The sequence below is a fragment of the Clinocottus analis genome, unplaced genomic scaffold, assembly GCF_023055335.1.
Source record: "Clinocottus analis isolate CAN_PGR_092001 unplaced genomic scaffold, fCliAna1.0.p SCAF_11, whole genome shotgun sequence".
NCBI classification, from domain to species: Eukaryota; Metazoa; Chordata; class Actinopteri; order Perciformes; family Cottidae; genus Clinocottus; species Clinocottus analis.
The window spans coordinates 19468374-19479369 of NW_027175832.1; the positions used below are offsets into that span (position 1 = coordinate 19468374).

The 10996-nt window shown below is 42.0% G+C and overlaps 1 protein-coding gene across 1 annotated transcript; it reads right to left on the reverse strand.

Annotated features, from left to right (window-relative positions):
* Positions 1 to 1771: 1771 nt before the first annotated feature.
* LOC137802929 (integrin beta-1-like) lies at positions 1772 to 4722 on the reverse strand (the record flags this gene model as incomplete). The annotated part of the gene is made up of 5 exons (XM_068601128.1): positions 1772 to 2570; positions 3122 to 3354; positions 3896 to 4118; positions 4216 to 4433; positions 4565 to 4722. Coding segments are annotated over 5 exons (939 nt in total), but the record flags the coding sequence as incomplete, so codon positions are not given.
* Positions 4723 to 10996: the final 6274 nt, after the last annotated feature.

A 10996-nucleotide genomic window follows, 5' to 3' on the forward strand; every position in this document is an offset into this window, starting at 1 on the left:
ACTTATTGTAAGTCACTTTTGGATAAAACCGTCAGCTAAATGAAATGTAAAAGTTAGCAACTCATCAAATTAACACAGTTTTTAATCCAGCCTTGATGCCATTCATAATTAGTTTGTCAAAATGCTTGAAAATGATAATAGAGCAACAAAAAAAAGTTGATGAAAACAATCTCCATCTTCAGTGTGTGTGTATGTGAGTCCAGAGGCAGTAGAGGTGTTATGCTTATTGTGCATTTATATTCAGGAACGATATGCGTGGCTGCACTTTGTGCTCTAAAGGATCAAACACACAATGAACTAAAGCTTTGTGGAGTCAGATTGTGTTGCAGAAGCAGAAAACAACACACTTACTGATGTGAGGCAGAGTGCCGGCGTTCATTGAGGCGATGCTGCCGCTCGGTGGTTGAAGCGTGATGTGGCACGCAGACGCTTAAAATGAACAGTAATTGACTCACAAAAGCCAAATCCACCAATTTAGAGTCCATTTTGAGGTTTGGTTTTGTCATTTCAGTGGACTTTAACAGTTCTGGAGCTTTCGACTGCATCACAAGGTCTTCCTCAGTAGATGAAGTGACCTGTGGAAGGATCAGACATGCAAAAGCTCGCTGTCTCTTTTCTGTCTCTTTGTGTTCCGTTTATGTTCCTTTGTGGGCGTTTTGTGTGTATTTGTGGTTATTTAGTGATCTTTTTATGTCGTCTTGTGGTTGTGTTGCGTCTCTTTGTAGATATTTTGTGTCTGGGTCATTTTGTGTTTCTCTGTAGTTGTCTGTTTGTGGTCGTTATGCGTTTATTTGTGGTCATTTTGTGTCTTTTTGTAATCTCTATGTATTGTGTGTTTCTGGGGTCATTTTGTGTCTCTTTGTAGTTATCTGTCTCTTTGTGGTCATTTAGTGTCTCTCCGTGGACTCTTTTATGTCTCTTTGTGTCTTTTTGTGATCACTTTGTCTCTATGGTGTATGTCTCTCTGTGGTCTTTTTGTGTCTCTTTTTAGTCAATTTGTGGATACTTGTGATAGTTTTGTGTCTCTTCGTAGTTGTTTTGTGTCTTTTTGCAGTGTTTTTATGTCTCTCAGTATTCGTTTACTGTCTATTTGTAGTGGTTTTGTGTCTCTTCGTGGTCATTTGGAGTCTGTGCCCTCTTGGTGTATCTTTGTCTTACATTATGTATAAAGACCAGCCAAAATGTAGAAACAGCGCCACCAGCCCAATGACACTTTGTTGTGGCTGAAAACGGTACTGCATCATCATTGCAAAACGAAAGCTGATCAATTGCTATCAATGAACTTTCGTTTTGAAGTAACAATACAAAAGAATTTAAGTCATTAGCACTACCCACAGTTCCACGGGACAGACTCAGCCGCATGAAAAAGCTTTAAAACTCTAAAACTAGAGTGTTTTAAAACATGAAAACAGACTCTGTGAAGTGACTTTGAGCAGAACAAAATATCAGACACAAGAACCCACAGACAAAAAAAGCAGCTGTACTCTGGGTGAGAACAGTTGTGCATTGGAGCACTATAAAAACTGCTCGACGACACATTTGTCATTGGTAGTGTGTGTGTCCTCATGCCTGTGTTGCAAGGTCCGCCAGCATTTGGCGCCGAATGAGGGATGGGCTCCGCAGCGACAGTCATGGCACTCTCGGTCTAAGGCCTACTACCCTGGGGAAGGGCCGCTGTGCAGAGACACTCGTGATACACACTACTGCTTTTTCATTGTTCAATGCAAATACTGGCCAACGGATTCAGCAGAACAAGAAACAGCAGAGCAACTTTTACTTAAAACATTTATTTGATCCAATTCTTTGGAATGTAATAGTCGATGATCAGAGTCCGAGACAACAGAGACGGATGAGTCTGGGTGCTGACCAGAAAGTTAAAGTACAAACAATACTTTTTAGTCACTTAAGGCCTCACTGCTTTTCCTTCTTTTTTTTTTTACTTCTTGTGGTAAAAAAAACAGAAGCAGTTAGAAAAAAAAACATTTATTCTTGTACAAAGAAAATAAAATCATGAAACAATAACACGTACATCAGTGACAGTACAAAAACAAGGTGATATTATACCAGGTAAATAAAATCGTTATGTTTCAAAGAGCTTTTTTCTCTCCGAAGATTGAAAAACATCTTTGTGAATTGTACTTTTTCCCACTTTACGACATTAATCTCAAAGCCGTTTCCATTGTTGTAAAGAAAGAAATAAAAACCTTCCTGTTCCCAGAGCACGAGTAGAAACTCAACGACGACGAGCTTCCTGTGTGTCGGTCCTTTTTATAAACAATTTATCTCTTCAAATGTTTTCTGAAAACAAACAGAACTGCAAAGAGCGGAGGAAGGATCTGTATATAACGCTTGCTGAAGCCTGGAATAAAAACCCTCTTCAGGGATCGTCTCCCTCACCTGGTACGAGACGCCGGAGCGCGGGACCCGACTCGCGCCTCCCTCCACCGCCTCCCCTGGTGGCCGTTAACCATCCACAGGATCTGTCACGGCTCCGCCTTCCTTCCTCTGCTTGATGCCGAACATGTTGTACCAGATGGACATGCCGGGAATGTCGTGTCCCGCCGGGCACTCTGAGGCGAAGAAAGACACATGACATATGAACCGGTTACACGGTTTATTTGTTAGTTAGAACGCCAACTCGCCTCATGAAATAGAACAATGTGGACACTACGATGCAGTCGTAATGAAAGGTAACAAAACAATGTAGAAACAGAGGCTGGAAGGTTGAAGTGACAAGTGAGCGTACAGCTAAATACCAGGATGTTGATGAAGAGTTTCAATTGGATGATTTTATTCCCTTTTCCTTTCTCTACAAGAAAAGTTCTCATGAGCAAAAACTAAAAGACCCAACAGGCTTTAATATCAAGTAGAAAAATCATACCATTATACCATCATCATTATGACCACCACCACCACCGATACTAACATATTATGGTCTAGAATCCAGCACAGATCTCGAGTAAATTCTCAGAACTGATGACATATATTTTCAGCTAAACTATTCTGCAATAGTGTTGAATTCATGTATTTCTCTATTTGCAAAGCCGGTTAAAACAAAACAAATAAGCTAAAACCAATAAGCCTCCTACACAGCACATTAATGATTCATTTCCGGTCATACCCAGCGTCTCCACCACGAACACCTCCTTGGTGTCGTTGCGGATGGCGAAGGTGTAGTAGAACCAGCAGTCGTTGGCGTCGCGCTCCTTGCAGTGGGCCAGCGGGAAGCTCTGGTCGGTGGGCTGCGGCAGCTCGTCGCGGTCCTTCACCTTGATCAGCTGGAAGGAGGCGCAGTCGCGCTCGCACGTGTCCTTCTTCTCGCCGGCCTCGAACGCTCGGCACTGCACGCAATCTCTGCGAAGACAATCCAATCGGGAGGGTTTGATCACATGTCCGCGTTGCATTCTACCTCACCGCCGCCTTCCCGTTTGTAGATGAAAACCGAGGAACTCGAGGGTCAGAAAAGTAGCCGTACGTCAGTCATAATGCCAGAAACAAAATCTGGTTGAAGTATTTGGATTTTTCAGGTTGCATTCGATTATATTTTCTGGAAAGGTTATGTTCCAGGATGCCGTTTTTTAAAGCGCTATCACACAAAGGAATAGAAATGCGGTGGAAAAATACTGAATTCTTATTTTTTAAATTGTTTCTAAGCCAAAAAGTTGTAAAAAAATAAATATATTGAGTGGGATTTGACTATTATGCAATAGCTAGAGATTGTAGAACATAAACAGGCTTTGAGATTACAGAAAAACCCTGAAAAATAATTCTAAAGAAACAGCTTTATTTTGAAAACCCCCCAAAAAGCAGCGATTTAACTCAATCAACACATGAAGCAAGTTGCAAAACGTTGTGCACAAACAGCACATTCCTGCAAAGTCATCCATCAACTCACTTGTGCTCGGCGCAGACGCCGGGGCACGTGGGGCAGATCTCGCAGGTCGGCCCCTGGAATTTGGCGTTGGTGCATTTGCAGACGCCGCAGTCGCAGACGCCGCGGCCGTTGCAGATCTGCCCGTTCGTGGCGAGGCAGGTGGCCGTCTCCAGGGAGCAGTCGCAGGCGCTGCCCGTGTAGTTGGCGTCGCAGATGCACTTCCTGCAGTCGCAGCGGCCGTGACCTTGGGAAAACACGCACAGGAAGTCTGTCACCACGCGAGTTCACAACAGTTTTGCGCCGGCGCTCAAATTGTCTCCGCCTCCGCGGCGCCTCCTCACCTCCGCAGAGCTTGTTGTTGGAGCGTTCGCAGTTGAAGTTGTCGCACTCGCAGTACTTCCCCGTGTAGCGCTCGGCGGGGTTCTCCCGCGTCTTGCATTCACAGGTGCCGCACACGCAGTTGCCGTTGTTGCTGCAGATGTCCGTGCCGTTGTTTTTCCGGCAGTTGGCGACCAGGTCCTCCGTCCGCACCTCGTCCGTGCTGCACTCGCAGAGACGCCTAATGTGGCCGTCGTTGCACCCGAGGACACAGGGGAGAGGAACTCAGGTCGAACCGTTAGGAGCAGAATTAAGTGTGCTAAATGTTTGTGAAACAAGTCCTTCAAAGTAAAAGTACCGCTCTCAACCTACAAGCTGAGGAAGTCAGAGAACCGCGGGTTCCCAATGTTGGCCACGGCACAACCTCTCTTCTTCAGGGACTCCAGATCGTCGCACCGGGCCGACTTGGACTCGCCGTCCCCGAGGAACGCCTGTGAAGAGACACACACACACACACACACACACACACACACACACACACACACACACACACACACACACACACACACACACAAGGCTTTCGTGAGGATTATTCTTTTTTTAAACGTTTTAAATGTCACACAATAATCTGACGTGGCCGATAGAAGACGTTATTCATGACAGTCAGTGTCACGCGGTGTGTTCTGACAGATGTTACAGGAACTAGACTTCACATAACATCTTCATATGTCACTGTATTATGTTCACAGACTTGTAGAGGGAAGAAACTAAATGTTAAATTAAATGAATACGCTCTACTTCTGTTATGTGTATTGAGTGTTTTGCATTCCTGATGTTCGTTGTACATTTTGTATTCTGTCTGTGCTAGCTGGCTAGCTAGCCAAGCTAAACTAGACATCGTTAATCCACACCCAAAGTTTAGCCCCGAAGACCGAAGACACATTCCTCGCTTGTCTCCTCTTTTTTGTGTGTTCTCAGTCTTCAAATGAGTGGGAAAAAACGTCGGTTATAATAAAGACACTCACCTTGTCTTGATGCTAAAACTGGCGTTTCCGTGGATTTAGAGTGAAAAAAAACGAAAAACAGTCATCTTTTCTCGGAATAAAAACAGTCTCTGGACGTCGTCTTAAAAAACTGCTCCGAGGGTCCGCTTTGTTTTAGTCAGCAGAACGCGCCGCTCCGCCAACTGGCGCACGTTACGTTTCCGCCCCGCGCACGTTAACGGCTGACGTTACTTTACGGGAAAACCCCTTTTTTGTAATAATGGAGTATATTAAACAGGGCGAGGGGGTCCCCGGCTCGTCCAGATACGTTACAACCGCGGCTCCACTGCTGTTGGAGCACTTTTTTTTTTTTTCAATGCCCCAATTTTCAACAAGCCTCTTCTTCTGATGTTAGACCGGTCCGTGTACGTTTTGTTCGTTTGTTTTTCCGTTCATTCGAGAATACGGAAATACGGAAAAACGGCCGTTTCTTCGTTTTCCGTTTCAAACCAAAAACGGGAAAACGGAAAACTACTTCCGTTTTCTCGTTTTTGGCGTCTGAAACCAAAAACGAGAAAAGAGAGACGATTATTTTCATGTCAAAATAAAAGCCAGTAATATGTATTATTATTTACGGTCTTTTAATTCTCATTTACAGTCTTATATGATGCAAACACATCGCAGAGTAACGTTAGAAGAAGATTAATTAATAAATATGAATAAATACACCCGGTTAAGTTAGCAACAGTAGAGACTACAGGCAGTTTAATATGCATGTATATAAATATGTACACAGCAAGAATCAACTGTTCAATTAATCGCTGCATTTTTTTTAATGCAACACAGTTCGTAATATAGTTTAATCAAGTAATTTCTGTGTGTAAAGTTGATCATATTATTTTTTTTATCGTATTGTGCCGTTTCTTGAGTGAACACAGAGCAGAGCCTGTATGAGACCACAGTAACGGTTTACCTTTCTACCAGCAGGTGGCGCTATTTCATGTATTTACTTGTTATGCGATCTTCTCTGTCGCTACTTGATGAGAAAACTCAACTGAAAGTTGTTCTCTGAATACTACTGTTGTTGAGTCACACAATGTCATTTTAGGACTTTTTCAGCCGGAAAGTTAATTGTTTAAGCAGCAAATCTGTGGTCGGTTTGTCAAGAATCAGCCGATTTAACCTTTTTAATACGGAGCGTGTCGCCAGCGACATAAAGTCAAACGCAAACTGGACGCAAAGCTAATTTGACCGTAACTCCTTATTTACTTACGCCATCGACGTAAATCCAACTGATTCTGAACGCTAAGAAGGTCCATTACGGTAATGGTGAAAAAAAACAGCAGCAAACTTGTCTGTGGGGGAGGGGTGGAAGTGAGCAGCTGTAGAGAATCAGAGGAGACACTTTGACTGGCGTTTCACTTCTTTGGAAATAATATGTTGGCATTGTAAATAATAGTGTTATAGTTTATGAGAGTTCTGCCACTTGCTGGCCCACCTAAACCCCTTAATAAAGGCCACTTTCATGTCCCCACAAATATACAGGACAGTTGGAACTGACAGCTGTAGGGATGCTGACTGTCAGACTGGACTTGGGTCGGGAACCGATGCAACATTCCTCTTTTGCATTTTGGACCAATCAGCATGGCACTGTCTCATAAAAATGAATTTCCCATCCAATAACACTGGACAGAAGAATCAGAAGAATTGAGATACAGCAACACAAGTCAAATACAGGAATGTAATCGTAAAGCCACCACTAATTCTGAAGGTTCCTGAGCTTTTAGGGGAGTACTGTATTTAACTTGTGTTTGACATACAGAATTAGAAAAATATCAAAGATTGTCTTTCTTTGCTGATCTAGAAGTGTGCAGATGTCATTGGTTCAGATAAAAATGTGAGGACCTGCTCTGAGGTTGTGACCTGCTGTTCTCAGCTAAACAAAGTCATGACCTGTGGCTCTGCGGTCATGACCTGCTGCTCTGAGCTAAACAAGGTCATATGACCGGCTGATGTAAATGTTTTAGTAACCGACATGTAACCTGGGGAACCCAACGGCCTTGTTGCTCAGTTTCACAGGAACAGCAAACTACCTTAATTAATATTATATTATTTTTATAATCAGAATCAGCTTTAGGTGTGTACACATTCAATGAATATGACTTATCTAAATGTACATGCAGAAATATAGACACACGGCTGTAAACAGGCAACAACGTCTAAGAATCATTTGACTACTATAAACTATGTGAGACATCTTAGAAATGTGAGAGTAGCTGTGCTCTCCATGTTTCAGTTTGATAACATAAGTCATACAGTCAACTCTTCAAACAGTGTTCACACACAACACAGAGCTGAATCCTTCTGGAGACCAAAGTGCTACGTTAAGATGATGTGATTTAGTCAGAGGTGCTGAGACACTGACAGCAGAGTCAAAACAGATCAAGTTATATGTTGGTGATGACAGTAACAGTAACAGCATGATGGTCTGCATCCCTACAGCTCCAGAGGTCACTCTGAGGGGTCACAAGACAGGTAACATGGTAGAAGTACAGAGAGACAATTCATTTGGTTTGTGCTCTTGTAAGATTTTGTCAAACTTGTTGTATCTCAATGGCATTTGGACCACAGCCTTTGACCAACACTATATATCTTCTCACCTTGGCCCTTTGACCTCTTCTGTACCATTCAATGCAGGATTTTTATTTGTAATAAATTAATCAACCAGGTAGGTAAATTATATGCGTGTTTAATAAGAATAAACGTAGTTGACTTTCCAAAATATTTCTCCTCTAAACAATTGAATATGAACATGAGCGAAGCTTTTGAGATTACCAGAATAAAATTTAACCTATTTTACATCTTCTCAAACAGTTTTGTTTCCCCAAAGCATTGAGTGTCCATGTTATATAGGCTTTCATATGTGTTCATGTCCAAACGTTTTGAGATTTGTTTATCTCCGTGAAGCAGTTTTCATCCAGCTGAAGACAGGACCCATTATTGTACTCCTCACACATCCAGAAAGGCACACTGATTCCTCCCAGAATGACTTTCTTTCTGTCCATTTCAACTGTCTTTCTGTGTGTTTGTGGGGACATGAAAGTGGCCTTTATTAAGGGGTTTAGGTGGGCCAGCAAGTGGTAGAACTCTCATAAACTATAACACTATTATTTACAATGCCAACATATTATTTCCAAAGAAGTGAAACGCCAGTCAAAGTGTCTCCTCTGATTCTCTACAGCTGCTCACTTCCACCCCTCCCACACAGACAAGTTTGCTGCTGTTTTTTTTCACCATTACCGTAATGGACATTCTTAGCGTTCAGAATCAGTTGGATTTACGTCGATGGCGTAAGTAAATAAGGAGTTACGGTCAAATTAGCTTTGCGTCCAGTTTGCGTTTGACTTTATGTCGCTGGCGACACGCTCCGTATTAAAAAGGTTAAATCGGCTGATTCTTGACAAACCGACCACAGATTTGCTGCTTAAACAATTAACTTTCCGCCTGAAAAAGTCCTAAAATGACATTGTGTGACTCAACAACAGTAGTATTCAGAGAACAACTTTCAGTTGAGTTTTCTCATCAAGTAGCTACAGAGAAAATCGCATATAACAAGTAAATACATGAAATAGCGCCACCTGCTGGTAGAACGATAGACCTTTACTCAGGTCTCATACAGACTCTGCTCTGTGTTCACTCAAGAAACGGCACAATACGATAAAAAAAATAATATGATCAACTTTACACACAGAAATTACTTGATTAAACTATATTACGAACTGTGTTGCATTAAAAAAAATGCAGCGATTAATTGAACAGTTGATTCTTGCTGTGTACATATTTATATACATGCATATTAAACTGCCTGTAGTCTCTACTGTTGCGAACTTAACCGGGTGTATTTATTCATATTTATTAATTAATCTTCTTCTAACGTTACTCTGCGATGTGTTTGCATCATATAAGACTGTAAATGAGAATTAAAAGACCGTAAATAATAATACATATTACTGGCTTTTATTTTGACATGAAAATAATCGTCTCTCTTTTCTCGTTTTTGGTTTCAGACGCCAAAAACGAGAAAACGGAAGTAGTTTTCCGTTTTCCCGTTTTTGGTTTGAAACGGAAAACGAAGAAACGGCCGTTTTTCCGTATTTCCGTATTCTCGAATGAACGATAAAACAAACGAACAAAACGTACACGGACCTAGACCCCGCCCACGCAGGAGGAGCAGCGGCACGTATCGGGCAGAAGAACAAACACACCGAAGAACAGCGAACCAGTCCTCACCTACTGGCGAACCCGTCTTTTCCTACCAGTACACACACACACACACACACACACACACACACACACACACACACACACACACACACACACACACACACACACACACACACTTAATGAAGTAAAAGTATAAACAGTTACTTCAAGTGTTTAAAGTAGGAGTAAAATGTCCCCTTGTCAGTGCTATGATGATGATGATGATGATGGTTCAATGAAGATAACTCACTCGTTCATAGATCAAACTATGTTTTAGATACCTAGATATGAATTGCATTAGTCTACCATAACACACATGGGCTGATAAATAGAAATGAGACTCCTCTGCTGCAGGGGGTCTGGGGTCATTTTATGTCTCTTTGTAGTTGTTTTGTGTCTCTTTCTGGTCACTTAGGGTCTTTCCATGGTCTTTTTATGTCTCTTTGTATTCCATTTGTAGATACTTGTGATAGTTTTGTTTCTCTTTCATCGTTTTGTGTCTCTTCGTGATGTCTCTTCGTATTCGTTTGATGTCTATTTGTAGTGGTTTTGTGTCTCTTCGTGGTCATTTGGAGTCTGTGCCCTCTTGGTGTATCTTTGTCTTACATTATGTATAAAGACCAGCCAAAATGTAGAAACAGCGCCACCAGCCCAATGACACTTTGTTGTGGCTGAAAACGGTACTGCATCATCATTGCAAAACGAAAGCTGATCAATTGCTATCAATGAACTTTCGTTTTGAAGTAACAATACAAAAAATATGAGTCATTAGCACTACCCACAGTTCCACGGGACAGACTCAGCCGCATGAAAAAGCTCTAAAACTCTAAAACTAGAGTGTTTTAAAACATGAGAATAGACTCTGTGAAGTTATCTTGAGCTGAACAACATGTCAGACACAAAAACCCACAGACAAAAAAACAGCTGCATCGTGAGTGAGAACGGTTGTGCATTGGAGCAAAATAAAGACAGCTCGACAACATTTTCTAAGTCGGTGGTGTGTGTGTTCTCACACCATTAGCTGTGCCACAGAGTGCCTCTCTGCAGATGTGGCCACTCTAGCAGAGAGCACCTGTGTGCTTACAGACCAATGGTCACTAGGAACCTCTGTGATGCCCACTACAGCTTTTCTATTGTTCAATGCAAATACTTTCATAATTGTGTGTGTGTGTGTGTGTGTGTGTGTGTGTGTGTGTGTGTGTGTGTGTGTGTGCGCGCGCGCGCACTCATGTACTGTACTTAAATACACACTCACGATACCAGTATTTTACTGGACTATTTTACATGCCATGCTACTTTATACAGGCTGATCCTTTTTACTCAGCTGAACTAGTTTTTTTCTGTTTCTTTGTGGACATTTAGTGTCTCTTTGTGTTCTGTTTGTGTCCGTTTCTGGTCACCTTGTCTCTTCGTCATCATTTTGTGTGTCTTTGTGGACATTGTGTGTGTATTTGTGGTCCTTTGGGGATCTTTTTATCTGTCCTTGTAGTTGTGTCGCGTCTCTTTGAGTCATTTTGCGGTTGTTCTGTGTATCTTTGTTTGTTTTGTGTATATTTGT